The 25347-nt window shown below is 47.6% G+C and overlaps 1 protein-coding gene and 1 pseudogene across 4 annotated transcripts in view; both read left to right on the top strand.

Moving 5' to 3' along the window:
• Positions 1–10177: 10177 nt before the first annotated feature.
• LOC147373202 (histone deacetylase complex subunit SAP18 pseudogene) lies at positions 10178–12417 on the top strand (annotated as a pseudogene). The gene has a single exon (XR_015164606.1). The product of XR_015164606.1 is annotated as a histone deacetylase complex subunit SAP18 pseudogene (transcript).
• A 1202-nt stretch (positions 12418–13619) lies between these two features.
• ARFGAP3 (ARF GTPase activating protein 3) overlaps positions 13620–25347 on the top strand; it is a 51209-nt gene continuing 39481 nt past the window's right edge. For all 3 annotated transcript variants that reach the window (XM_086403136.1, XM_086403134.1, XM_086403137.1), the window contains exons 1-2: positions 13620–13785; positions 22050–22168. In XM_086403136.1, the coding sequence (XP_086259262.1) occupies positions 13717–13785; positions 22050–22168 (188 nt within the window). In that variant the 5' untranslated portion in view covers positions 13620–13716. The remainder of the gene's footprint in view (positions 13786–22049; positions 22169–25347) is intronic.

Below are 25347 nucleotides of genomic sequence, written 5' to 3'. Positions count from 1 at the left end.
GGGGAACTAAGGGCTTCCCGGGTGGCTCAGCTGGTAAAGACTCCGCCTGTAATGCAGGAGACCTGGGTTCGATCCCTGGATTGGGAAGATCCCCTGAAGACGTGAAAGGCTACCCACTTCAGTATCCTGGCCTGGAGAATTCCAGGGACTGTATAGTCCATGGGATTGCAAAGAGTTGGACACGACTGAGCGATTTTCACTTTCACTTTGGGGAATTACGATCCCATATACGGCGGGGCCACTGAGCACACGCACCACAACTACTGAGCCCAAGAGTCACAGCTGGAGAGTCCGTGCGCCCCAGTGAGAGACACCCATGATGCAGCCAAGACCCAAAGCAGCCAAAGAAACAAATAAGGAATCTTTTTTTTTTTTTATGTTAAAAATTGTTCTAAAAAAGAGAGCAAGCCCAGGGAGCAAGGGACACCAGGCCAGCGGGACCTCCCATCCCTGGCAAGGGGCAGGGAGGGCTCGGTGGCAGCTGGGTAGTGGAGAGAGAGGTGCCCCCCAGGGTCGATGGGCACCTTGCGTCTGCAGGCAAGTCCCTTCGTATCTCTGACCCTCAGTTTCCTCATCTGGAAAGTGGGGAAATGGTTCCCATCTTTTCTTTTTCATCATCATCTGGGGTCAACAGTGTTAAAGGGCTTGTTAAAATACACAGATATAAGGCACCACTTTATGAAAGTGGTCTCACCCCCAAATACCATCCCAACTCAAGTGGATAATAACCAAAGTATGCAGACCCCTGATGGAGATGCCAGATCCTCCCCAACCAGACGCTGGGCATGAATGCTTCCTCCAAGCCATATATTCATTCATATACGAAACTGTATATAAGAAGGCTGGACTTCCCACCCCAAAATCTGATAAAATATTTTTTTCTTCTCTGAAACTTGAAGTCTTACAAAGGTGAAAATTTGAAGCCAGTGGTCAAGAGCATGGACTGTGAGGTCGTAGTCCCTGCACTCGAACTTGACTCTGATAGTGGGACCTTAATTAGTTATGTTACCTAGAACAAAATACTTAATTTCTCTGAGCCTTGGTTTGCTCGTCAATAAACGACAATCGTATTCTGGGGTTTTTGGTTACTTAAAATGGCAATAGTAAACGTTTGTGCTTCACTCCATGCCAGACCTTGTTCTAAGCTTTTTGACATCTATTAACATTTAACACAGCAACACTCTGAACTACGTAAATATTGTTATTCCTGTTTTCATAGGTGAGGAACCTGAAGCACAGAGAGGTTAGGTAACCCGCCCAAAGTGCAACAGCTAGGAAGGCTCAGACGTGGGTGGTGCAGTGCCGTCCCTGCCCACTAGGTGGCGCTGTTGGACTACGAGAGCGCCGGCCTCGGCCGGTGAGGGCGTGCCTGCCCCCAGGGCCGCTCAACCGCAGTTACCTATCAGGATGAGAGTCATCCCGAATCAGAGCCACCTGACCTGAGAAGACCCCCTATGTACTCTGGACACCACGTTGTCACTGCTGGCGTCAAGTTCATTGGTTCAGGGATGGCGCCTTACTTTCTCTCTAGCCCCAGTGCTTGTGGAACGAAACTGAAAGGAAACCAATCTATCTTGAACCATCCAATATAACCCAGAGTACACTGTTTTAGACTTCTTCTTTGAATCCTCAGTGGGAAAGGCTAAGAAATGAATGAAGGAAGGAACAGATGAACTGCATAAATAACATCATTCTCTGGAGATTTCCCAGGTGATAGCTCAGTTGGTAAAGAATCTGCCTGCACTGCGGGAGACCTGGGTTCGATCCCTGGGTTGGGAAGATCCGCTGGAGATGGGATAGGCTACCCACTCCACTATTCTGGCCTGGAGCCAAGAGTTAGACACGAAGGAGTGACTTTCGCTTTCACCTTCCAGTGGCTAAGCTTCCACATTCCCAATGCAGAGAACATACGTTCAAGCCCTGGTCAGGGAACCAGATCCCATGTGCCGCAACTAAGACCCAGCACAGTCAAATACATAAATACTTTTTAAATTAAAGTAATACTAATAACATCACTATCTGAGGAAAGGATAACTAACACCTGGCTTGGTGAGCAGGCTACAGCCGTGACACGCAGTGCGGCAGCTGAAGGCCACAGAAACCCGAGTGCCTGGCCCAGAGGCCTGAGAACAGACAGCCCCCAGCTCGTGGCATTTGATCGACAAGGGGCACCTGACTGCACGCGAACCATGTGCAGCTTATCGGCCACTTTCCGGTCAAGATAGCCAGGCTGCTCCTGCCCCTCTACGAGGTTTTAAAATAACAATGTTGTCCTTGTAAAAGGAGCAAAGGTTCAGATGAAAATTTGGAAACTAAGCAAAAAATATCCAGAAAAACATTACAGTCCTAACATCCAGAGGTAATACCGCTGATATCCTGGTGCGTTTTTTCTAGTCTTTTCTCTGTACGCACACACACGCACCTGTTTCATTGTCCTTCCGTTAACGTGTGTGTGCTTTACAGAATTGGGATCGTACTCTACATGTGGTTTGGTACCCTGCTTCAATCTTTTAATATTTGATCATGAACTTTCCTCATGTCCCTAAATATACTTCCACTAAAAACTTGTTTGGGGATCTTCCCCAGTGGCTCAGCAGGTAAAGAATCCACTTGCAGTGCAGGAGACACAGGAGACGTGGGTTCCATCCCTGGGTTGGGAAGATCCCCTGGAGGAGGAAGTGTCAACCCTCTCCAATATTCTTGCCTGGAGATTTCCATGGACAGAGGAGCCTGGTGGGCTATGGTCCGTGGGTCACAAAGAGTCAGACAAGACTGAGTGACTAACACAAAAACGTGCTTCATGGCTGCGTGATATTTCCTGTGTTGTCGTTCAGTCACTCGGTCGTGTCCGACTCTCTGTGACCCCATGAACTGCAGCACGCCAGGTTTCTCTGTCCTTCACCAGCTCCCGGAGCTTTCTCAAACTCATGTCCATCGAGTCAGTGATGCCATCCAGGCATCTCGTCCTCTGTCATCCCCTTCTCCTGCCTTCAATCTTTCCCAGCATCAGGATATTTTCCAGTGAATCAGCTATTCGCTTCAGGTGGCCAAAGTATTGGAGTTGCAGCTTCAGCATCAGTCCTTCCAATGAATATTCAAGGTTGATTTCCTTTAGGATTTAGGATTGACTGGTTTGATCTCTCTGCAGTCCAAGGGACTCTCAAGAGTCTTCTTTCAGCAGCACAAAAGCATCAATTCTTTGGCTCTCAGCCTTCTTTATTTCATGTGTTATAAGTCCCATATCACTGAGCACTTCTTTCCCATTTTTTTTCCTTTTTTAAGGCATAATTTACACACAGTAAAATGCACCCTGTTTAGTGTATAATTTGACAAATTCATCTAGTCATGTAACCATCACCACAATCAAGATGTAGAACTGTCCCCTCACCCCTCAGATTTCTCCCTGCTCCACTGTAATCAACCCCTCCTTGTATTTCCAGCCCCCGGAAACCACTGATGTTTTATTTCCATAGTTTTGACTTTTCCAGAACGTCATATGAATAGAATCATACAACATACAGCCTTTTGAGATTGTCTTATCTTTCACTTCACATGATTCATCTGAAATCCATCTGCATGGTTACATGGATCGATACTTTATTTCTACTTACTGTGAGCAGTTCCCATTGAGTGGATGTGCCATGGTTTGCCAGTCCAACTGAAGGATATTTGGCTGTTTCTCTAGTTTCTGATGATTACAAATAAATGTGTTATAAACGTTCATGTATAGGTTTGCAAGTATAGGTTTTTGTGTTAATGTAAGTTTTCATTTCACTTTTCAATTATTTTTTATAATATTGTAATGTTATAAATATTACAGTAATGAGGCTGTATATTGTCACCCTGCTTATTTAACTCGTATGCAGAATACATCATGTGGAATGCTGGGCTGGATGAAGCACATCTCAGATGTGCAGATGACACCACCCTTATGGCAGAAAGTGAAGAGGAACTGAAGAGCCTCTTGATGAAAGTGAAAGAGGAGAGTGAAAAAGCTGGCTTAAAACTCAACACTCAGACAACTAAGATCATGACATCCGGTCCTATCACTTCATGGCAAATAGATGGAGAAGCAATGGAAACAGTGACAGACTTTATTTTCTTGGGCTCTAAAATCACTGCAGGTGGTGACTGCAGCCATGAAATTAAAAGACACTGGCTCCTTGGAAGGAAAGTTATGACCAACTTAGACAGCATATTAAAAAGCAGATACATTGCTTTGCCAACAAAGGTCCACCTAGTCAAAGCCATGGTTTTTCCAGTAGTCATGTATGGATGTGAGAGTTGGACTATAAAGAGAGCTGAGCACCAAAGAATTGATGCTTTTAAACTATGGTGTTGGAGAACTCTTGAGAGTTCCTTGGACTGCAAGGAGATCCAATCAGTCCATCCTAAAGGAAATCAGTCCTGAATATTCATTGGAAGGACTGATGCTGAAGCTGAAACTCCAATACTTTGGCCACCTGATGTGAAGAACTGACTCATTGGAAAAGACCCTGATGCTGGGAGGATTGGGGACAGGAGGAGGAGAGGACAGAGGATGAGATGATTGGATGGCATCACTGACTCGACGGACATGAGTTTGAGTAAGCTTCGGGAGTTGGTGATCGACAGGGAAGCCTGGTGTGCTACAGTCCATGGGGTCACACAGAGTCAGACACGACTGAGTGACTGAACTGACTGAGGATTTCAAATCATTTAACCCATTAAAGGAGGTAATGGCATCAGCTTAAATTTTTATTTAAAAAAAATCAATCAAGGGGAATCCCCTGGCAATCTATTCGATAGGAATCTGTGCTTCTACTGAAGACAGCACAGGTTCCATCCCTGATATGGGAACTAAGATCCTGTAAGCTGTGCAGTGTGGCAAAAAAAAAACCCAAAAGGACACTTCTGTGAATTTCCAAAAGTGTGAAATCAAGAAGGACCCTACAGGGTCCTCCTGGGTACAAAAGCCCCTCCGTGTCCCCTGTTTCTTGTTTGTGAAAAACAAGTTTAGTTTCCCAGGACTTCCCTGAGTTCCAAAGACCAGACTCAAGCATCTAGTCATTAAGGAGATGAGGGAATGCAGAAACAAAGGAGAAGCAGTCAAAAAACTAACTCATCAATAAAGCAGAGACCTAGTTCCTCCTCACAACAATTATCATAACAATCTGATGCATATCTTTGAGTTGTTCTGCAGAAACTAAGACCCGGCCCCTCTCCCCACCCACCCCAGGTGGAGGATGTTGATGACATGCTGACCCCAGACTGGTTGGAAGAAGGTTCCTGAATCATTACCCTGTTAACTCACCACCAACCAATCAGAAGGAAGCCCATGAGCTGAAACCCTCACCTGAATGTTGTCTTTAAAACCTATTCCCTTGTTACTCTGCGACACAGGGAGCTAAACCCAGTGCTCTGTGACAACCTAGAGGGGTAGGATGGGGTGGTAGGTGGGAAGGAGGTTCAAGAGGGAGGGAAAGATTTGTATACCTATGATTGATTCATGTCGATGTACGGCAGAAACTAAGACACGATATTGTAAAGCAATGATCCTCCAATTAAAAATAAATGAGTTTATTAATTAAAAAAACAAACAAACAAACATTCCCTGAAAGCCACTGAAGAGTCTAGGCCTTTGAGCATGAGCTGCTCATTCTCCTTGCTTGGTGCCTGCAATAAAGGCTGTGCTTTCCTTCCCCACAGCCCAGTATCAGTTTGCCATGGCAGGCAAGCAGACTAAAGTCTCTTCAGTAACAAGTGCACTGCCTGAGCATATAGAAGTTGGTGGAAATCAGATAAGCCTGCTCCTGATTCCATGAAGTCATGTTCAAAAGTATCTGCCCTGTACAGAAATGGCATGTCGAAGAGCCAGTGTTCGCTTTGTAAAGAAAAAAATACGCTGCCTGCCATTCCAGTGCTACAAGGCTCAAGCCAGTACCCACTGCGGTCACCCTCCGACAGTGCACTGAGGGGGGATTCAGAATGGAGACCAGCAGAAAGCATGTGCTTTGGATACTGGCCCCTAGATAGTTAAGATACACAAGTAAGGAAACACTTCAGAGACTGCAGATTCTTGTGTCTTCCCATAAAGAGAAAAGTGCTAAAATCATTGAGTTGTCTGTTATTTGTGATTTGCAATGATCTTTGGATGTTCAATGACCACTTTTTCTGGGGAAAAAAAAAAAATCATATATATATCCAGGCTCCTCCCTTACCTCTTTGAAACAGTACCTCAAGGTAATGTGAGAGGTCGTCTCCTGGGCTACCGTCCTCAGTAAGGCACTGAACAAACGCCACTCGCAGCTCTTATGTTGTGCCTTTGTAAGTCAGCGATTTGTTCTCAGCACAAACGAAAGTCCACAGGGGCAATGATAAGGTCTGTGCTTATTCTCACTTTGTGATCCATCATATGACTGTCTAAGCATGTCTAGTTTTTCCTAGAGTGGCACTGGGCTTTCAGCAAGGTCCTGTTCAACGGAATAAACTGAATATTGGGTTGGCCAAAAAGCATGCATGCACGCTCATTCATGCCTGACTCTGCAACCTCAGGGATTGAACCCGCATCTTTTGTGTCTCCTGCATTGAGCAGGCAGATTCTTCACCAACTGTGCCACCTGGGAAGTTGAAGTTGAAGCCTAAGTCACTCAGCCATGTGCAACTCTTTGTGAGCCCATGGACTGTAGCCTGCCAGTCTCCTCTGTCCATGGGATTCTCCAGGCAAGAATACTAGAGTGCATAGCCATTCCCTTCTCCACAGGATCTTCCTGACCCAGGGATCGAACCTGTATCTCTTGTGTCTCCTGCACTGAGCAGGCAGTTTCTTTACCAACTATACCACCTGGAAAGCCCCTGGCCAAAAAGATCATTGGAGTTTTTCCATAAGATGTTACCTGGCTACAGGTAACATGGCTGTTATGTTACCTGTGAGTAAACCAGATGTGAACATCTGGTATACCATGGCATACCAGGCTCTCTTCATAAAAGGTAGAGAGCAAGGACAGTACCCAGAAGGCAATGTGGACCTGTCTATTGACTGGGCCCTTCTATTTCTCTCAGATCTGAAGCAATGAATTTCTGCCTAGACTCTTTTGAGAGCATGAGGACTTCCTATCCTCTTCAGGATTTGGGATTACTGAATTCGGCTTCTAACCCTGGCAGCTGTGGCTCTTTGCCTATAGCCCAAGGAAAACTGAATTTGATGCTTTTGCTTTCTAGGAGAGAAGGAAGTGGGTGGGCTTCTATGTCCATGCACCAAAAGTTGGATCCTTGCCCAGCAAGCGGTTTCTTTCCGTATCTCTTGTCTCCATCTTTCTTGTGAAGAAAGACTTCTGATGGAGGTTTTATAGAAAAGACGTTGTGAATGAAGACAGTAAGCTCTCTTTGTTTATGAGGCCTCTAGCTATTCTAAACTGACATGCTAGTGCACGCTTGGCCTCGAAGAATTCATTAAACTTTTCACTGATTTCCTTTTGCCCACCTGTATGGCAGCCACCTCTTTCCCCTGTTCTTCGCCAAAGGTGACAGAGTTCTGTGTTCCCTCTGTCTTGGGGAGGTGCGTCTCTCTTTGGAGTTCTGTGTGCTTGCTTGCTTTGCAACCCTAGTTCTCTGATGGGCTCAAGTTATAATTTTAAACGTTATCCAGCCGTTTCTCATTATTATGCTGAATCACATTCTTCTCAGCTTTCTACATTCTAAGCCTTTTCCACACATCCTTACTGAATATATTCTATGTGTCAGGCTTTGTTTTAGGTGCTGGGGATAGAAAGATAGACACAATACATCTGATCTCAAAAACTTACACTCAGTTGAGAGGAGTATGACATATTAAGGCATAAGGTGTAATAATGAATGAACACTTAAGCGGATGAGAAAAAACACTGATGATATTTTTTTTTCCCTTAGTCCTTTTATGCCTCAGTTAGTGTAGATACTGTCTACATTTCATTGTACATTTTTTTCTTCTCAGAGTACACAATACCCTGAATCTGATACATAACTTGGTAAGAAGTTATTCTCATCAGAAAGGGTATCCTGTGTCGGGCCAAACCAGTACCTAAGGACACAAAGTTCAGGGACTTCAGCAGTGTTGTTGTTGTTCAGTTATTAAGTTGTGTCTGACTCTTTGTGACCCCATAGACTGGAGCCCGCCAGGTCCTCGGTCCATGGGATTCTCCAGTAAGAATCCTGGAGTGGGTTGCCATTTTCTCCTCCAGATCTTCCCGACTCAGGGATCAAACTTGTCTCCTGCATTGACAGGCAGATTCTTTACCACTGAGCCATCAGGGAAGTAGTACTTTGATTCAATACAAGGAAGAACTTTCAGTCAGAGCTGAAACTTACTGCAAAAGTAACTTACTGTTCTGGAAGGTGATATATTTCCCTTCCTTGGAATACTTCCAGCCCTGCAAGCTTCCAACTTCCCTGAGGGTATCTAACCAGACTGGCTGAGAGAACACACCTCTCGGAGCCTCAAAAGCAGAAAGACAACTGCTCAAGCCTTTCCCTGGGTTCACTGGGAGGCTGCTTTCCTGCACTGCCCAGCACTGATTCCCCAGCCCTAACCCCATGGTAGGGAGGAGCAGCCCAGCTTCAGAGAAGTGATCTGACCAAGATCGCAAAGCTGGGAGGGAGCTGGCTGAACCGGGCCTGGACTCCAAAACCTGTTATCTTTGTCCTCACCTTCAGGCGACACTTACCTAGTGGCTCCAACCCACTAAGCCAAAGAGATGCCCTTCCCCAAGCGCTTAAACTCTCCAGGTAGTAATGTCAGCCAAAGGGTAGGAAAAAGCCAGCTTCTCTTCTTGTCTGCTTTCATCATATAAGACCAATAAGCATCTTTTGCCTCAGGAGAATTGTTATCTCTCACTGATTTACCCTGACACGGAATAATGAACTGGTTCAAAATCAGGAAGGGAGTACAACAAGGCTGGATATTGTCACTCTGCTTATCCAACGTATCTGCAGAGTTCAGTTCAGTCACTCAGTCGTGTCCAACTCTTTACGACCCCATGTACTACCGCACACCAGGCTTCCCTGTCCGTCACCAACTCCTGGAGCTTGCTCAAACTCATGTCCATTGAGTCGGTGATGCCATCTAACCATCTCATCCTCTGTCCTCCCCTTCTCCTCCTGCCTTCAATCTTTCCCAGCATCAGGGTCTTTTCCAATGAGTCAGTTCTTCGCATCAGGTGGCCAAAGTATTGCAGTTTCAGCTTCAGCATCAGTCCTTCCAATGAATATTCAGGACTGATTTCCTTTAGGATGGACTAGTTTGATCTCCTTGCAGTCCAAGGGACTCTCAAAAGTCTTCTCCAACACCACAGTTCAAAAGCATCAATTCTTCGGGGCTCAGCTTTCTTTACATTCCAACTCTCACATCCGTACACGACTATACATGCAGAGTCAGTCAGTTCAGTTCAGTCGCTCAGTCGTGTCCAACTCTTTGCAACCCTATGAATCGCGGCATGCCAGGCCTCCCTGTCCATCACCAACTCCCAGAGTTCACTCAGACTCACGTCCATCGAGTCAGTGATGCCATCCAGCCATCTCATCCTCTGTCGTCCCCTTTTCCTCCTGCCCCCAATCCCTCCCAGCATCAGAGTCTTTTCCAATGAGTCAACTCTTTGCATGAGGTGGCCAAAGTACTGGAGTTTCAGCTTTAGCATCATTCCTTCCAAAGAAATCCCAGGGCTGATCTCCTTCAGAATGGACTGGTTGGATCTCCTTGCAGTCCAAGGGACTCTCAAGAGTCTTCTCCAACAGCACAGTTCAAAAGCATCAATTCTTCGGCACTCAGCTTTCTTCACTGCCGGGGACCAGCCCCGGCTGATCCAGGGTATTCGAAGCGGGGACGGCGTCGGCGAGGATCAGGAAACAACTGCTTAATTAAACGTTAATTAAGGATATAAAAAGTAATAGAATGAGGATAGCTCAGTGAGGAAATTCAGTGGAGAAAAGAGGCTGAGTAGCTTGGTTTACGCGGGAGACCAATAAAACTTCAAGACAAGAAGTTTACACCACTTACGTAGGCCGCAGGCGTCCTGCCGTTCTCCTGAAGGAGAGGAGACACTGAGGCCTCCCCGGTCGGATCTTAGAAGCCCAGGCATAATTAGTAAGCATGGTGGGTTCCGCGCTCCAGATGGACACTCAGCTGAAGTGAGAGAGAGAGCAACATGGGGAGACCAAGTTTCGGTGAACAAGGCCCGCACTTTATTTTCCAAAGTAGTTTTTATACCTTAAGTTGTGCATAGAGGATAATGGAGGAAGGGGTAGAGTCATGCAAGGACAGCAGTTCCTGATCCTAATCAAAGCCAGACTTTCAAACTTATCATATGCAAAAGTTCAGGTGATTTACATCATCTTCTGGCCAGGAGGCCTGTTAACATTTTAAGAAACTTATTTTTCTCTAAAGGTGATTATTCCAAAGTCAAGAGCCACCCTCCAAAAGCATTAGACAAAGTTGCATTCCTATAGGGCAAAGGTGTGGTGGGCTCAATCAAGAAAAGAATTAACTCAAGGGTCCAAGGTTACAAACATTAAAGCTACTACTTACACCAATTATATTAATCAATACACTGCCAGGGACACAGCAGGTAAGGGATATGGAGACTTAGCAGCAAACATTGGCCCAATAAGTGAAAAACCCTTCACCAATACAATTTCTAATCAATCTTTTAACTACTCAAAGGAATCTGTGTTTAGACAGTTTAGAACATCTCCTGCCTCTCACAGTTGGGAGGCTCTGAGCAATCACATGTGGCTCAGAGAAGAACCTATTCAGGCAGGCTAGAGGATTTCCAAAGGAGTTTGTAGGTTGAAACACTGTCACACCCAGGAATTATTAACTGGAGCTGTAAGCTAACTCTTTTTTCAGAGAGAGGTAGTGGGGGACAGCCCCCCGTAAAGTCAGAGGTATAGGTGAAAGCACAAAGCAGAAAGTAGGCAGACTCTGGTTTTGGGGGTAGATGCTCGAGAATTTCCAGGGGGACTCCTGAGGCTCGATCCCGCCTTTGCATATGCCGAGCCTCCTTCCTCATGACCTTTGTCATAGGCGGAGTTCCTCACGCTGGCTCCCGGCAGTGATAGAATTCCAGTTGAGCTATTCCAGATCCTGAAAGATGATGCTGTGGAAAGTGCTGCACTCAATACACAATATGCACTCAATATGCAATATGCCGGCTCTCGGCACTTCACAGTCCAACTCTCACATCCATACGTGACCACTGGAAAAACCAGTGATGTACATGCAGAGTACATCATGTGAAATGCCAGGCTGGATAAAGCACAAACTGGAATCAAGATTGCCAGGAGAAATATGAATAACCTCAGATATTCAGATGACACCACCCTTATGGCAGAAAGTGAAGAGGAACTAAAAAGTCTCTTGATGAAAGTGAAAGAGAAGAGTGAAAAAGTTGGCTTAAAGCTCAACATTCAGAAAACTAAGATCATGGCATCTGGTCCCATTACTTCATGGCAAATAGATTGGGAAAAATGGAAACGGTGACAGACCATTTTCTTGGGCTCCAAAATCACTGAGGATGGTGACTGCAGCCATGAAATTAAAAGATGCTTGCTCCTTGGAAGAGAAGCCATGACATAGAGTATTAAAAAGCAGAGACAGGCTTTGTTCTCATGCTCGCTGCCGGGGTCGGAGGTCAGAGTGAGTGTCTCGCAGGCTGGAGAAGGAAGATGGTGGTGCAGTCGAGCGTTATGCAGGAGGAAATTAAGAAGGAGCCAGAGAAGCCCATCGATCAGAAGACCTGCCCGCTGCTCCTGCGCGTCTTCACCACCAACAATGGCCGCCACCACCGCATGGACGAGTTCTCCCGCAGAAACCTGCCGTCCAGCGAGCTGCAGATCTACACTTGGATGGATGCAACCTTAAAAGAATCGACTAGTTTAGTAAAAGAAGTCTACCCAGAAGCCAGAAAAAAAGGCACACACTTCAATTTTGCAATTGTTTTTACGGATCTTAAAAGGCCTGGCTATCGAGTAAAGGAGATTGGCAGCACCATGTCTGGGACAAAGGGGACTGATGACTCCACGACCCTGCAGTCGCAGAAGTTCCAAATAGGAGACTATCTGGACATAGTGGTCACTCCTCCAAATCAGGCACCATCTCCTTCAGGGCGCATGAGACCGTATTAAATTGTACTTGCTTTTTCTTGAATTTATTTTCCAGTCAGTTATGTAAAATAAACTTTCACTTCTTCCTCCCCTCCTTATTGCCATTAAGCCTTTAAACTCTATAAACAAATTGTAATGCATCCATTTAGGAATTAGATTTGGCTTTGCTATGGTATGTTAATAGAAAATCCAAATATTTCAAGTTCTTCTGTAAAATATGAAAAGTGCTCTTAGCATTCTATGTAAAACTGTATTGTTAAATATATGTTGCAATCATCCTGGAAAAAAAAAAAAAAAAAAGAAGAGACATTACTTTCCCAACAAAGGTCTATATAGTCAAAGGTATGGTTTTTCCAATAGTCATGTATGGGTTTGAGAGTTGGGCCATAAATAAGGCTGAATGCTGAAGAATTGATGCTTTCGAACTGTGGTGTTGAAGAAGACTCTTGAGAGTCCCTTGGACAGCAAGGAGATCAAACCAGTCAATCCTAAAGGAAATCAACACTGAATATTCATTAGAAGGACTGAAGCTCCAATACTTTGGCCACCTGCTGAGAAAAGCTGACTCATTAGAAAAGACCCTGATGCTGGAAAAGATTGAAGGTAGGAGGAGAAGGGGGCAGCAGAGGATGAGATGGTTGCATGGCATCGCCAACTCAGTGGACATGAGTCTGAGCAAATTCCAGGAAAGCGTGAAGGACAGGGAAGCCTGGCCGTGCTGCAGTCCATGGGGTTGCAAAGAGTCGGACACGACTTAGCTACTGAACAATAACTGATATACCCAAAGTGAAGTCGCTCAGTCGTGTCCGACTTTTTGCGACCCCATGGACTGTAGCCTGCCAGGTTCCTCTGTCCATGGGGTTTTCCAGGCAAGAGTACTGGAGGCAAGTGGCAAAGGAGAAAACTTGCAGGGCGAGGGCCTCCCTTCCGTCTCCCGATACCCGAGGGCAGGATTTTCTCTAGTCACCTTTTAACATAATTATTTATTTTGCCCCAAGCTAAAGCTGAGGCCTGGGTGGGAAGCGTCCTGTGGCAAAACTGCTTTTCTTAAAGTATCAGTACCAGTTTCGCTACCGGACGTTTCCCACCCAGGCCTCAGCTTTAGCTTGGGGCAAAATAAATAAATATGTTAAAAGGCGACTAGAGAAAATCCTGCCCTCGGGCATCGGGAGACGGAAGGGAGGCCCTCGCCCTGCAAGTTTTCTCCTTTGCCACTTGGAGTGGCAGGTTCTGCCGCCTGACTGTGGCCGAGGAAGGAGTGCGTCATCCGAGGCGGTGGTGCCTCGGGCAGCCGTGAGCGCCCGCATAAACCTGGCCCAGGTCGGCCTGAGACAAGCACCGCCCAGAGACAAAGCCAGGTAGGGCCCTGGAGGCTTGCGAGCTTCCCTGCGCATGCGCGTGCCGCTCCGGGGCGGGGCTTAAGAGAGCGGCGCGTGCGCTGCGGCGGTGGGCGGGGCCAGGGCGGGGCCGTCGAGAGGCGGGGTCTGATCTTCCCGGGCAGCCCCGCCCCTCGGTCGGCGTCTACCCCCCGGAGGCTGCAACCGCTGCAGCTCTGCCCTTCCCGGTTGGCGGGGCCAGCTGCGCCCCGGTTCTTGGGTGATCATGGGGGACCCCAGCAAGCAAGACATCCTGACCATCTTCAAGCGCCTCCGCTCGGTGCCCACCAACAAGGTAACGGCCGCCAGGAGTGTTCAGGCTCGCCTGGCATCCCTGCGGGATCCCGCGGGCGGCCCCTACGGCGCCAGTGGCCGCGGCCGCGGGGAGGAGGAGCCGGCCCGGCCTGTGTGACACGTCGCACTGTACGGCCGCAAAGGCTGGGCCTGGCCTGGGTCCCGTCGGTGCGCTGCCTTCCCCGCTTCAGCAAGGGAGAGGGGGGCAGGGGGCGCACGCTTAGGTCCAAGGCTGGGTGGACACCTGGGAAGTCCTGGGGGCGGGAGGCGGGAGCATCTGGGGGTCCCAGGGGCGTATGGGGCCTGGGAGCTTACGGGGAGGCAAAGGGGGCTTTGAGGGGGCTGCAGAGTGGACACTTGAGTTCCTGAGAGAACTAGGGGCGAGCTTGGGGACCTGAGAGAGGGCTGGAGGGGAGGGGGGCTCCCGCGATTGGGGGCGGACCCCGCAGGCCACCTGTGACCCAGCCAGGAAGCATGCACCGGGTCAGAAACTCCAGCTGGTAGCTCTGGGCAAGCTGAGCATGCCCCCTCCCCACCTTCGAGCTCACCTCTGAGTCTCCCCAGAGGCTCCAGTTGGAGGCTGGTTGGTGCTGTGTCCTTTGGTGGGAGCCTCAATCTCCGTGTCTCATGAAGCTGCTAAGTAGTTGCTGCTAAGTGACTTGGAGCTCTTAACTCTTGCTAAGAAAGCCCAGCACAGACCCTTTCCCTTCCTTCCCTTTGGGTGTCCTTGGAGATTGGGGTTTTCCTTTTTTTCTTCATCTCAGGGGCCGTTTCCCACCCCTATGACTCTTAGCACTTATTGCGACTGGCTAGAGATGGATGACACATCAGGCTAAAGTGATACCTCGGTGAGGATCACAGGTTGGCGTGGAACCTGGCCAGTGCAAAGGGCGGTCATGTCAGCATGGACTCTCCCCTCTTCTCCGTGACTGTTCTGCCTGGCCCCCACTGCCACCTCCAGAGTGAACAGCTGTTAAGCAGCATGGTCATGAGCCTCGACAGGGTGGCACAGAAAGTCCCAGAGTTTTACAACATGTAGATGTCTTTCAGTCCAGGTGGAGGGGAGCCAGTATTTTTACAGCCTAAGAGAAATACGAAAGGAAGCCATTTATTGGAGGTGGTATCTGACGAATGTAAGAAAGACCGGAGGAGAAAGGTTCCAGGAATTCTCCAGTGCCGATTTCTTTGCTGTTTTCTTGATTTTCAAATTTCCGTGAATCTGTTTATAAAGAGTGGTTGCTGTAAACTAGACGAGATAAGGATCTAGAGTTAGCAGAGTAGAAACCATATATTTTTGTCTGCTTTATCTCAGAAACACAACATATGTTCTCATTGACTGAACTCATCAACAGGAAGGTGCCCCTTTTAAATAAGAAGTCAGTGTCTTTATACCAAGAACGCTTTTGAAGGACATGTGTGGGCTTGCCTATAAATTGTTGTCCAGACCCCATGACTTCCTGTCACTTTGGGCAGATTACTTGACCATTTTGTGTGCCTTTTTTCCTCATCTGAAAATGGGGCATGAGCCGGGTCTAATTCAGAGAGTTATTGTGAGGATTAAATAAGAAAATCCAAGAAAAACACTTAGAGTAGTACCTGTATATATTGGCCAGCGATACATATCAGCTATTTTTGTTATTATCATTTTAATTATGAACAACACACCTGTAAAAAATTTATATTCTGTAGTAGGGTTAATAAAAGTATTGAGCAAAATTAGTTTGTGGTAGTGTTCCACAGTATGGTGCTATGTTCCTTGACTAAGACTTTTTATTTATTTGAGTGTTAGTAATAAACAGTGTCAGACTTTATGTTTTTGGGCTCCAAAATCACTGCAGATGGTGACTGCAGCCATGAAATTAAAAGACGCTTACTCCTTGGAAGAAAAGTTATGACTAACCTAGATAGCATATTGAAAAGCAGAGACATTACTTTGCCAACAAATGTCCTTCTAGTCAAGGCTATGGTTTTTCCAGTGGTCATGTATGGATGTGAGAGTTGGACTGTGAAGAAAGCTGAGCGCCGAAGAATTGATGCTTTTGAACTGTGGTGTTGGAGTAGACTCTTGAGAGTCCCTTGGACTGCAAGGAGATCCAACCAGTCCATCCTAAAGGAGATCAGCCCTGGGTGTTCTTTGGAAGGACTGATCCTAAAGCTGAAACTCCAGTACTTTGGCCACCTCGTGAGAAGAGTTGACTCATTGGAAAAGACTCTGATGCTGGGAGGGATTGGGGGCAGGAGGAGAAGGGGACGACAGAGGATGAGATGGCTGGATTGCATCACCGACTCAATGGATGTGAGTTTGAGTGAACTCTAGGAGTTGGTGATGGACAGGAAGGCCTGGTGTGCTGCGATTCATGGTGTCACAAAGAGTTGGACACTACTGAGTGACTGAACTGAACTGAACTGAACAAACCATTGGGCTTCTCTTGTGGCTCAGCTGGTAAAGAATGCGCCCGCAATGCGGGAGACCTGGGTTCAATCCCTGGGTTGGGAAGATCCCCTGGAGAAGGGAAAGGCTACCCACTCCAGCATTCTGGCCTGGAGAATTCCATGGACTGGATAGACCATGGGGTGGCAAAGAGAATAAACCATAGGGCTTCCCAGGTGGCGCTAGTGGTAAAGAACTGCCTGCCAAGGCAGAAGACATAAGTTTCCAAGACGCAGTTTCCATCCCTGGGTCAGGAAGATCCCCTGGAGGAGAGCATGGCAACCCACTCCAGTGTTCTTGCCTGGAGAAGCCCATGGACAGAGGAGCCTGGTGGGCTATGGTCCATCGGGTTGCACAGAGTTGAACACAACTGAAGCGACTCAGCATGCACACACGCACAATAAACCTTTACCTAAGCAAAGATGGAAACTAGTTATAATGATGTGGAAGAATTAATAAGCATTTTTAAAATGAGAAGGTTAAAAAGAGCTCTACAGGAAAGGCACTTAAAAACACTTTGGTTTATTTTTAGAATGTGGCATCCAACTGCTCCCTCTCTGTGTATGGTGAATATTTACTCTGGATCAAAGGTTTGCCTCAAAGGGTCAGTTTTCTAGTTTGTGAAATCCTTCCCATCTCAGCTGTTCCTTGATGTTACATTGATTGTTTGAGTTATTCATTCAACAAATACCAGTTAAGCACCTGCAGTGTGCGTGCCGGGCACTGCAAAGCACTGAGGATGCGCCGATGGGAAACGCACAGGTTGCTGCCTTTTTGGAGCTAGTGGCCCAGTGTCTAGAGGACAGATCAAGGGCTGCCTGGCCTGGAGAGAGGCAGCACAGTGAAGGGATGAAGACTGCGCTCGAGGGCAGACTGCCTGTCCGGGGTCTCATCCCTGGGATACTACTTCCTGGCTATGGCCCTTCACTTCATATTTCCTTAGTTTTCTCTAACATGGGGATAAGACTGGCTTTATAAACTTTGCAGGGAACTTGAAACATGCAAAGTGAACATGGAGGGCTCTTGTTGGAAAAGTATTAAGAATTTCAAGATGGCACAGCAGAGCATTAACCACTCATGGGCCCTTCTGCGTGCCATGCAGGGCCCCGTGTGAGTGAATGCATGGATCACACACGCCCAGAAGCTGGCCCTGATGGGGATAAGAAACGTGCCTTCTTATACAGTTGTTAGAAAGATTCCGTTGACCAGCAACAATGCCTGGCATGGAACGTATTAGCTGTGATTTCTGTAGTAATTATTATTCTCACACAAGGCAAAACGAACTGCTAGTCCAAAATTAGTTTTATTACCATGAAAGCTGATATTTTGTTTAGAAAACCATATGTCCACTTTGATTTGTTACTGTTGTTCTAAGTCACGTCCAACTCTTTGTGACCCCATGGACTGCAGCACTCCAGGCTTCCCTGTCCTCCACCATCTCCCAGAGTTTGCTCAAATTCATGTCCGTTGAGTCAGTAGTGCCATTCAACTGTCCATCCTGTCGTCCCCTTCTCCTCCTGCCTTCAATCTTTCCCAGAATCAGGGTCTTTTCCAATGCGTTGGCTCTTTGCCTCAGGTGGCCAAAGTATTAGAGCTTCAGCTTCAGCATCAAGTCCTTCCAATGAAAATTCAGGGTTGATTTCCTTTAGGATTGACCGGTCTGATCTCCTTGTTGTCCAAAGGACTCTCAAGAGTTTTCTCCAAGACCACAATTCAAAAGCATCGATTCTTTGGCATTTTGGTTTACGGTTGCATATCAAAGCACAGTGGAGTCCCCGTTCCAGCAGGAGAACCAAGGCAGCACTTGCGAGAGCCAGGCTGGGATTTCTAGCTGCCCTCTGACTTCAGCCTCCCTAGGTCACAGTCTTGGCTCAGGAGCTCTTCGACCACCTGTGTTTGCATTTGGTCCGTGCTTTGTATCAGGCTCAACGCTCAGAGCTCAGCTCAAGCGAGCAAGGCCCCAGCTCTCATGGAGCTACCTTCTTAGTTGGTAGGTCAGGAAGATGCTGAGGCTGCTTGTTAGAAGCCCTGATGCTGTCTTTTCACAGCCAGCCTTGCAACTACCTTGGGGGTGGTTTTCGGCCTTGCCTGCTCTGGGCTGTGTGCTCCCAGCCTCTGGGTCCTCTCCCTGCACAGGGCCATTTCCCGCAGAGGCTTTTGCCACTTACTGCCCTTTTAGACTATTCTTGATGTCCCAAATGCCACTTGTACCCTGTCTAGAAAACTTTGCATCCTATCCTTGCGTTCTGAGGTTCAGCATTGTAACTAGTGCTGTCTTCCCCGCTAGGACTCCTAGACTGCTGTGAGCTTCACAGGCCACCTTTGTGCGTCACTCCACGTGTGCCGGGGGCTTCCCCATAGTGGCAGCTGTTGGCTGAGTGAATGAGGAATCACAGTGGCCTCTTGCAGGGGGATGGCACCTTTGGCAGAGTCGGTCCCACTGTGTGGCAGCCCACTAGAGGGGATTCCTTACTCTAATGGCCGTTACCCCGGGGCACCTTCATTTTCATGTCCTGGGTGGTCCTGCTGCTGCTAAGTCGCTTTAGTTGTGTCCGACTCTGTACGAACCCATAGATGGCAGCCCACCAGGCTTCCCCGTCCCTGGGATTCTCCAGGCAAGAACACTGGAGTGGGTTGCCATTTCCTTCTCCAATGCATGAAAGTGAAAAGTGAAAGTGAAGTTGCTCAGTCGTGTCCGACTCTTCTCGACCCCATGGACTGCAGCCCACCAGGCTCCTCCGTCCATGGGATTCTCTAGGCAAAAGTACTGGAGTGGGGTGCCTTGCCTTCTCCATGGGTGGTCCTAGTGGTAAGGATTCTGCCTGCCAATGCTGGAGACAAGTTTGATCCTTGGGTCGGGAAGATCCCCTGGAGGAGGGCCTGGCGGCCCACTCTGGTATTCCTGCCTGGAGAATCTCCATGGACAGAAGAGCCTGGCGGGCTCCAGTCCATGGGATCGCAAAGAGCCAGACAGGACTGAAGCGGCTTAACGTGCACGCGTTTGTCCTACATTAGTGGCCTGTTGGGGGGAAGGGGGAGGGACTCAGCAAGTGTTTGTGGACTCAGTGCCACGGTCCATTTCTTAATACCTTAGGCTCTGCCGCGGCGTCTGGCATACAGCAGGCAATCAACAAACACCGAAGTGGATGACTGGTGTCTCTCATGTCAGCTGTCACCCTCACCACTATTCCCATAGGCTTCATGTGAACCTGTCACCGTGAAGGGCTTTGGAAAATCCACGTGTGTTTTCATGTATTGCCCTCAAGAGGCCAGAAGCCAGATCTGTCTTCTTGGTTAAAGTTGGAACAACCTTCACAGAGGGGGCTCTGCCTGACAAGCATATCTGAAATTTGGGAGCTTTTAAAAAAACCTCCTATTCATGGAGTTTTTACTGTTCTGTTGTTCTGGTTTTAATTCATTACAAATATTAATTCCATGACAAGCACTGTGTATTTTAGAATACTCTTATGTCTCATTATTAGATGAAGAATGTTTGACTCCAGTCAGTGTTGAGAGGGCTGGCAATAATTTTTGAGCTGGTGCTATTTTCTACAAATTGGTCATTTGATTAATATATTTACTGAATGCTTAGTGTGGGTATGTCACTATTTTTCAGGCTCAGTGGGAGATAAAAAAATACACAGAAAACATTGATTGAGCTCTCACCATTCTGGGCTGTGTGCTGATGAGGGAGGAGGGGTCCCTAGGACCCCGTAGGAGTGCCAGGCACCCTCTGTGCAGGAGGGGGCATGCTCCGTGGGCGTGAGCTGTGTGTCTGTTATAAAAATGGCCTGCAGAGAGTGGAGGGGGCGGAGGTGGTGAAGGACACAGCGTTCCACGCAGCGATAGCTCTCTGGATCAGTGTCCACTGCAGAACTCAGCATCTTAAAACAACAAACACAACTTGTCTCACACAGCTTTTGAAGGCCAGGAATCTGCGGGGAGAGGGGGCTCAGCTGGTGAAAATATGGGTTTCTTTTTTTCTTTCCTGGAAAACAATACTATTATTAGTGGAATTCTTAACAGTCCTGTTGTTGCGACTCTAATCAGTAGTGTTAATTTCCATGACAAGCACTGTGTCTGTGCTCCTGTTATCAGATAAAGAATGTTGACTTGCGTCATCATTGAGGCTGGCAGGTTCAGGGCCTCTCACGAGGCTGCAGCCACTGAAGGCCGGGGCCTCTACTCCAGGCTCACCCACTTGGCGGGCAGCCGGCCTCTGCTTCCCACTGGCTGGCTGTTGGACTGAAGGCCTCGGTTCCTCCCCACGTGGGTCTCTCCACTAGGCTGCCCAGTGACCTCTGGACATGGCAGCTGCTGTCCCCCAGAGCCAGGGATCCAGGGGAGAGGGAGCCGGAGAGAGAAAGGAAGCTGCAGGGCCTTTTAGGACCGAACTGGGAAATGACGCAGTAGCATGTCATTTGCCGTATCATTGGTCACACAAGTCTCCTGAGCTGAGTGAGGCTGGAGATTACATGAGGGTTTAGGACCAGGATTTGGGATTCCCTGGTGGCTCAGATGGTAAAGCATCTGCCAAAGCATCTGCCCACAATGCGAGAGACCTGGGTTCGATCCCTGGGTCAGAAAGATCCCCTGGAGAAGTGAAGTGAAGTGAAAGTCGCTCAGTCGTGTCTGACTGACTTTGCGACCCCATGGACTATATGGTCCATGGAATTCTCTAGTCCAGAATACTGGAGTGAGTAGCCTTTCCCTTCTCCAGGGGATCTTCCCAACCCAGGGATTGAACCTAGGTCTCCCACATTGCAAATGGATTCTTTACCAGCTGAGCCACAAGGGAAGCCCCACCCTGGAGAAGGAAATGGCAACCCACTCCAGTACTCTTGCCTAGAAAATTCCATGGATGGAGGAGGCCTGGTGGGCTACAGTCCATAGGGTTGCAAAGAGTCGGACACAACTGAGTGACTTCACTTCAGTTAGGACCAGGAGGGCAGGATCCCAGGGGCATCTTGGAGTCTGGCTACCACGCTCTCGGCCTCCTCTGGCTGAGGAGGAAAGAAACATGCATGAACGCCTGCCATCTAGTGGAGAGCAGGGGACCATAAGGCGTTGGGTGTTTCCCCAGGATGTTCCTGTCTAGCGTTTGTTCATGCGATGGGGCAGGAGCCCTGTTGACGCTTCATGCATGCGTCATATTTGAGATGATAAACACATCTGAGTTCACTACACATACCGCCGAGTGTTATAATAACCTGTATGTGTGCTTCAACTCTTTGTGACCCAATGGACCGTAGTCCACCAGGCTCCTCTGTCCATGGGATTTTCCCAGCAAGAAATACCGGAGTGGGTTGCCGTTTCCTCCTCCAGGGGATCTTCCCGACCCAGAGGTGGAATTCGTGTCTCCCGCATCTCCCACCCTACAGGCAGATGCTTTACCACTGAGCCACCAGGGACGTGTTATAATAGATATACAGTAATATGTAATTTATTATGTAATTAATGCATTGTATTAATATTTATATTTATATATAATATGTGTAATATAATAATATCATCATAAATGAAGTAGAAATTTGAGCCTTTTTTAAAAAAATCGAGGTGAGATATTTTCTAATAGCCAGTTTGTTTATTTATTTATTTTTGGCTGTACCGCACTGCTTGTGGGGTCTTAGTTCCCTGACCAGGGCTTGAACCCAGGCCCCAGTAATGAAAGCACTGAGTCCTTATCACTGCACCACCAAGGAATTCCCTCTAATAATCAGTTTAAATTGTGAGGCTTAAGCAGTTTTCAAGCCAAATCCTGTTATCATCCTATAGGATGGCTGATCTGGCAAATAAGAATCAATTGGTGACTGAGTGTTGAACTTTTCTTTCAGGTGTGTTTTGACTGTGGTGCCAAGAACCCCAGCTGGGCCAGCATCACCTACGGGGTATTCCTGTGCATCGACTGCTCAGGGGGCCACCGGTCCCTGGGCGTCCACCTGAGTTTCATCCGGTAAGGGGGCCTCTCTCCTGGGGGGCGGGGGTGAGTACAACATTCCACGGGCCTCTCTCCCCGTTTCCTTTATGTTTGCTTTGCCATCAAGTAACAAGAGAGTAGATTGAGTCACGGAGATTTAAGTCTATGGGTAACTGAGTACACTGGGGAAATGCGTAATTTTCTATTCAGTTGCTGTTCTGTAGAGCCCGGCCCAAGAGCCGAGGCAGTGGTGTTGAAGACACAGTCAGTGTCTAGGGTCTGAGGCAGCGTCTCAGGGTCTGGGGTCCTTTTCCTTTGCTGCTCTTGTTGAGTCTCTCAGTCGTGTCCGACTCTGCGACCCCACGGACTGCAGCACGCCAGGCCTCCCTGTCCTTCACCCTCTCCTGGAGTTTGCTCAAGCTCATGTCCATCGAGTCGGTGATACCATCCAACCATCTCATCCTCTGTCGCCCCACTTTCCTTTTTTGTCTTCTGATAATGAGCAGCACATGGGAGTCTTGCTCTGACCCCTCCTGGGAGAAGGGGGGTTCTGTCTGTCCATCACTCCTTCAGCTTTAGTTACTTAAGTCAGGGAGCACATAATTTCAGAGCATCTATCAGTTTCCCGTCTTGTCTTTTCTTTTTCCTTAGATGCAGGATATTTTTAACACACTCTCCGGTCCTCGTATCTTTTTTAAATGTGGAGGGATGTGGTTGCCAGGGCAAGTTTATCTGCGTGTACTTTTCCCCCCGGGTCGATTGTCACCAGGTAACACATGGTGACCTACTCTGCCCAGAGCTCGAGATGCCCAGACTCTGTGTGCAATTGGCTGTCTTCCTCTCTGCTCGGCCCCGCCCAGCGGAGCGGGCCCTCCCTTTTCCCCACCACCCAACACACTGCCACTGTAAACCATCCCAGGAAACGAGGTGGCTTTCTGACGTGTCCCCAGCTGAGGGAAGGGCTGACTGAGAGCCTGACGAGACTGGGCAGCAGGGTCTCTTTGGGCTGTTGCAGGTTTAATCACCACCCTTGGAAAAGTTAGATAAATATAACCGGGTGAATCACAATGCTTGTACATGATTCAAAAACAGCCATTAAGGGAAAAAAAAAATCTCTGTACATATAACTGAGGGCAGCAGTCGAGGGTTTGGGCAGGAGAAAGTCAAGGATGATAAGGGTATTTAAGGATGTTTTTTTTCAGAGGTGGAGGGCTGCTCTTTAAACATTTTTCATTGATTTAAAAAAAAAATTCCTATCATGGTGTTATTATTAACCCAGACCTCAGGGGGGCGCTCCAGAGCAGGGGAACTGAAAGTCTTTCTCAGCCTTCAAAGTGAATTTCTTAAATAGTTTTGAGAAAAAATCAGTAATCAGCTTAAATACATTTCAGTGATCTGCCACAAGTTAGTTGAATGCAACAGGGGGAAAAAAAAAGCCCAAATTGTGAACTAACTAGGGTGATCCCCAAGGACACTTAATGTTTTCATCTCAGATATAAGATAACTTTATATTTCATTTGCCTTGCACATTCTTAAATGTGCTAAATAGATGTGTATTCCTCACCTTGGCATAACTATATATCCTCTAGATTTACTGAGGGTACAGAAGGCAGAGAAGGGAACTTTGTAAAAAAGAAGAAGAAAGCTAAAGAATAGAACTCTACAACAAAAATTTAATTTCTAAAATGGATGCCAAAGTAGAAGAGATAGTGAGAGAAAACTATATGCGTTTTCAGTAAAACTACAAACACCAAAAAAGGTACTAGCAACATGAAAACCCCAGGGAAACAAACAAAATCACTCTATAGGTGAACCCTTGCTGTACCTTCCTCCCAACACCTGAGTTCTGTGAAACCACCCAGCTGTCACTTTTTTCCTCTTAGCAATGTGACATTGATTTGTCATTATTAGAATTCAGAGGTCTGCTTAATGAACTCTTAATAAATGAAAGTTATCAATCCTTGACCTTTTCCCCCTGGAATTCTCGGTATGTGGTTAAACTGCTAAAAAAGTATCTTCAAGGTTCTGTGACTATAAAATAAAAATAAAAGATTAAGGCTGGGTGGCTTGGGAAGTCTGAGCAGATTTGGGTTCTGCCCTGCCTGCACAAAAAAAAAAAAAAAAATTACAAACATTAGTTCATTGGGAAAAAAGAATCCAAACAGTCCTAGAGTGGGAAGTGAAAGTCCCTCCTCTAGAACTCCCTTCCCTCTTTCTCTCCCTCTGCGAACCGGCCACACATCACATGCGTGCGCACACGCGCGCACACACACACACACACACACACACACACACACACACATAAAGTCCCATTTCCTGGGCATGAACATATTAACAGTTTGGCATGGGTAGAATGTTTATTTAATAAGAGCTGTGTTTTGGGTTTTTTTAAAGTAGAATTTCAAGTCAATACATTTGCAAAGGAAAAAATCATGAACTCTGGCTTTTGCCAAGCAAAAAGGGAAAGGGAGGTTAGGCATCTGCGGAAGTGGCCAACTGCTCCGGGAGCCACCAGCAGAATGGACCTGGCGGTGTGGCCCTGCCCCCTCCCCACCCCCACCCCAGGCCCAGAGCTCTCCCCCCAGGGCCTGCGACACCAAGTCTCCCCGCGCTCCTCTCTGGCTCTGTTTCTTCTCTAGTTCACCATCAAGTGTTTGACAAGCCATGAGAGGTGCAGGGGGTCTCAGCCTTAAGTCCCCGTTGTTGGGCTGCGGCTACAAATACAACGTAAATAGTAAGATGGTCTGTACAGAGCACTGATAGAAACAGCGTCTCCTTCTGCTTGGAAAATTCGGCAAAGTTTAAGCAGAAGGTAGCAGTCGCAGCGAACTTCAAAGGCCTGGTCCGATTTTGGTAACGGAGAGACAAGGAGGGCAGCACTCGGACAGTAAGAAAAAGTCTAGAGGGACTTCTCTGGTGGTCTGGCGGCCAAGACTGTGCTCCCAGTGCAGGGGGCCCAGGTTCAACCCCTGCCGGGAACTGGATCCCACAGGTCACAGCTAAGAGGCTTCCCTGGTGGCTCGGTGGTAAAGAATCGGCCTGCAATGCAGGAGACATGGGCTGGATCCCAGGGTCAGGAAGATCCTCCGGAGAAGAGAAATGGCAACCCACTGCAGTATTCTTGCCTGGGAAGTCCCACGGACAGGAGAGCCTGACCGGCTGCAGTTCATGGGGTCGCAAGAGTCGGACGTGAGTTAGTGACTAAATCACCACCG

Source organism: Bos grunniens, chromosome 5 (genome assembly GCF_055505025.1).
Source record: "Bos grunniens cultivar Pamir isolate PY7600 chromosome 5, Bosgru_T2T1.0, whole genome shotgun sequence".
Classification (NCBI taxonomy): Eukaryota; Metazoa; Chordata; class Mammalia; order Artiodactyla; family Bovidae; genus Bos; species Bos grunniens.
Note: the sequence above shows the minus strand (reverse complement) of the source record. Positions and strands in the feature narration are given on the sequence as shown.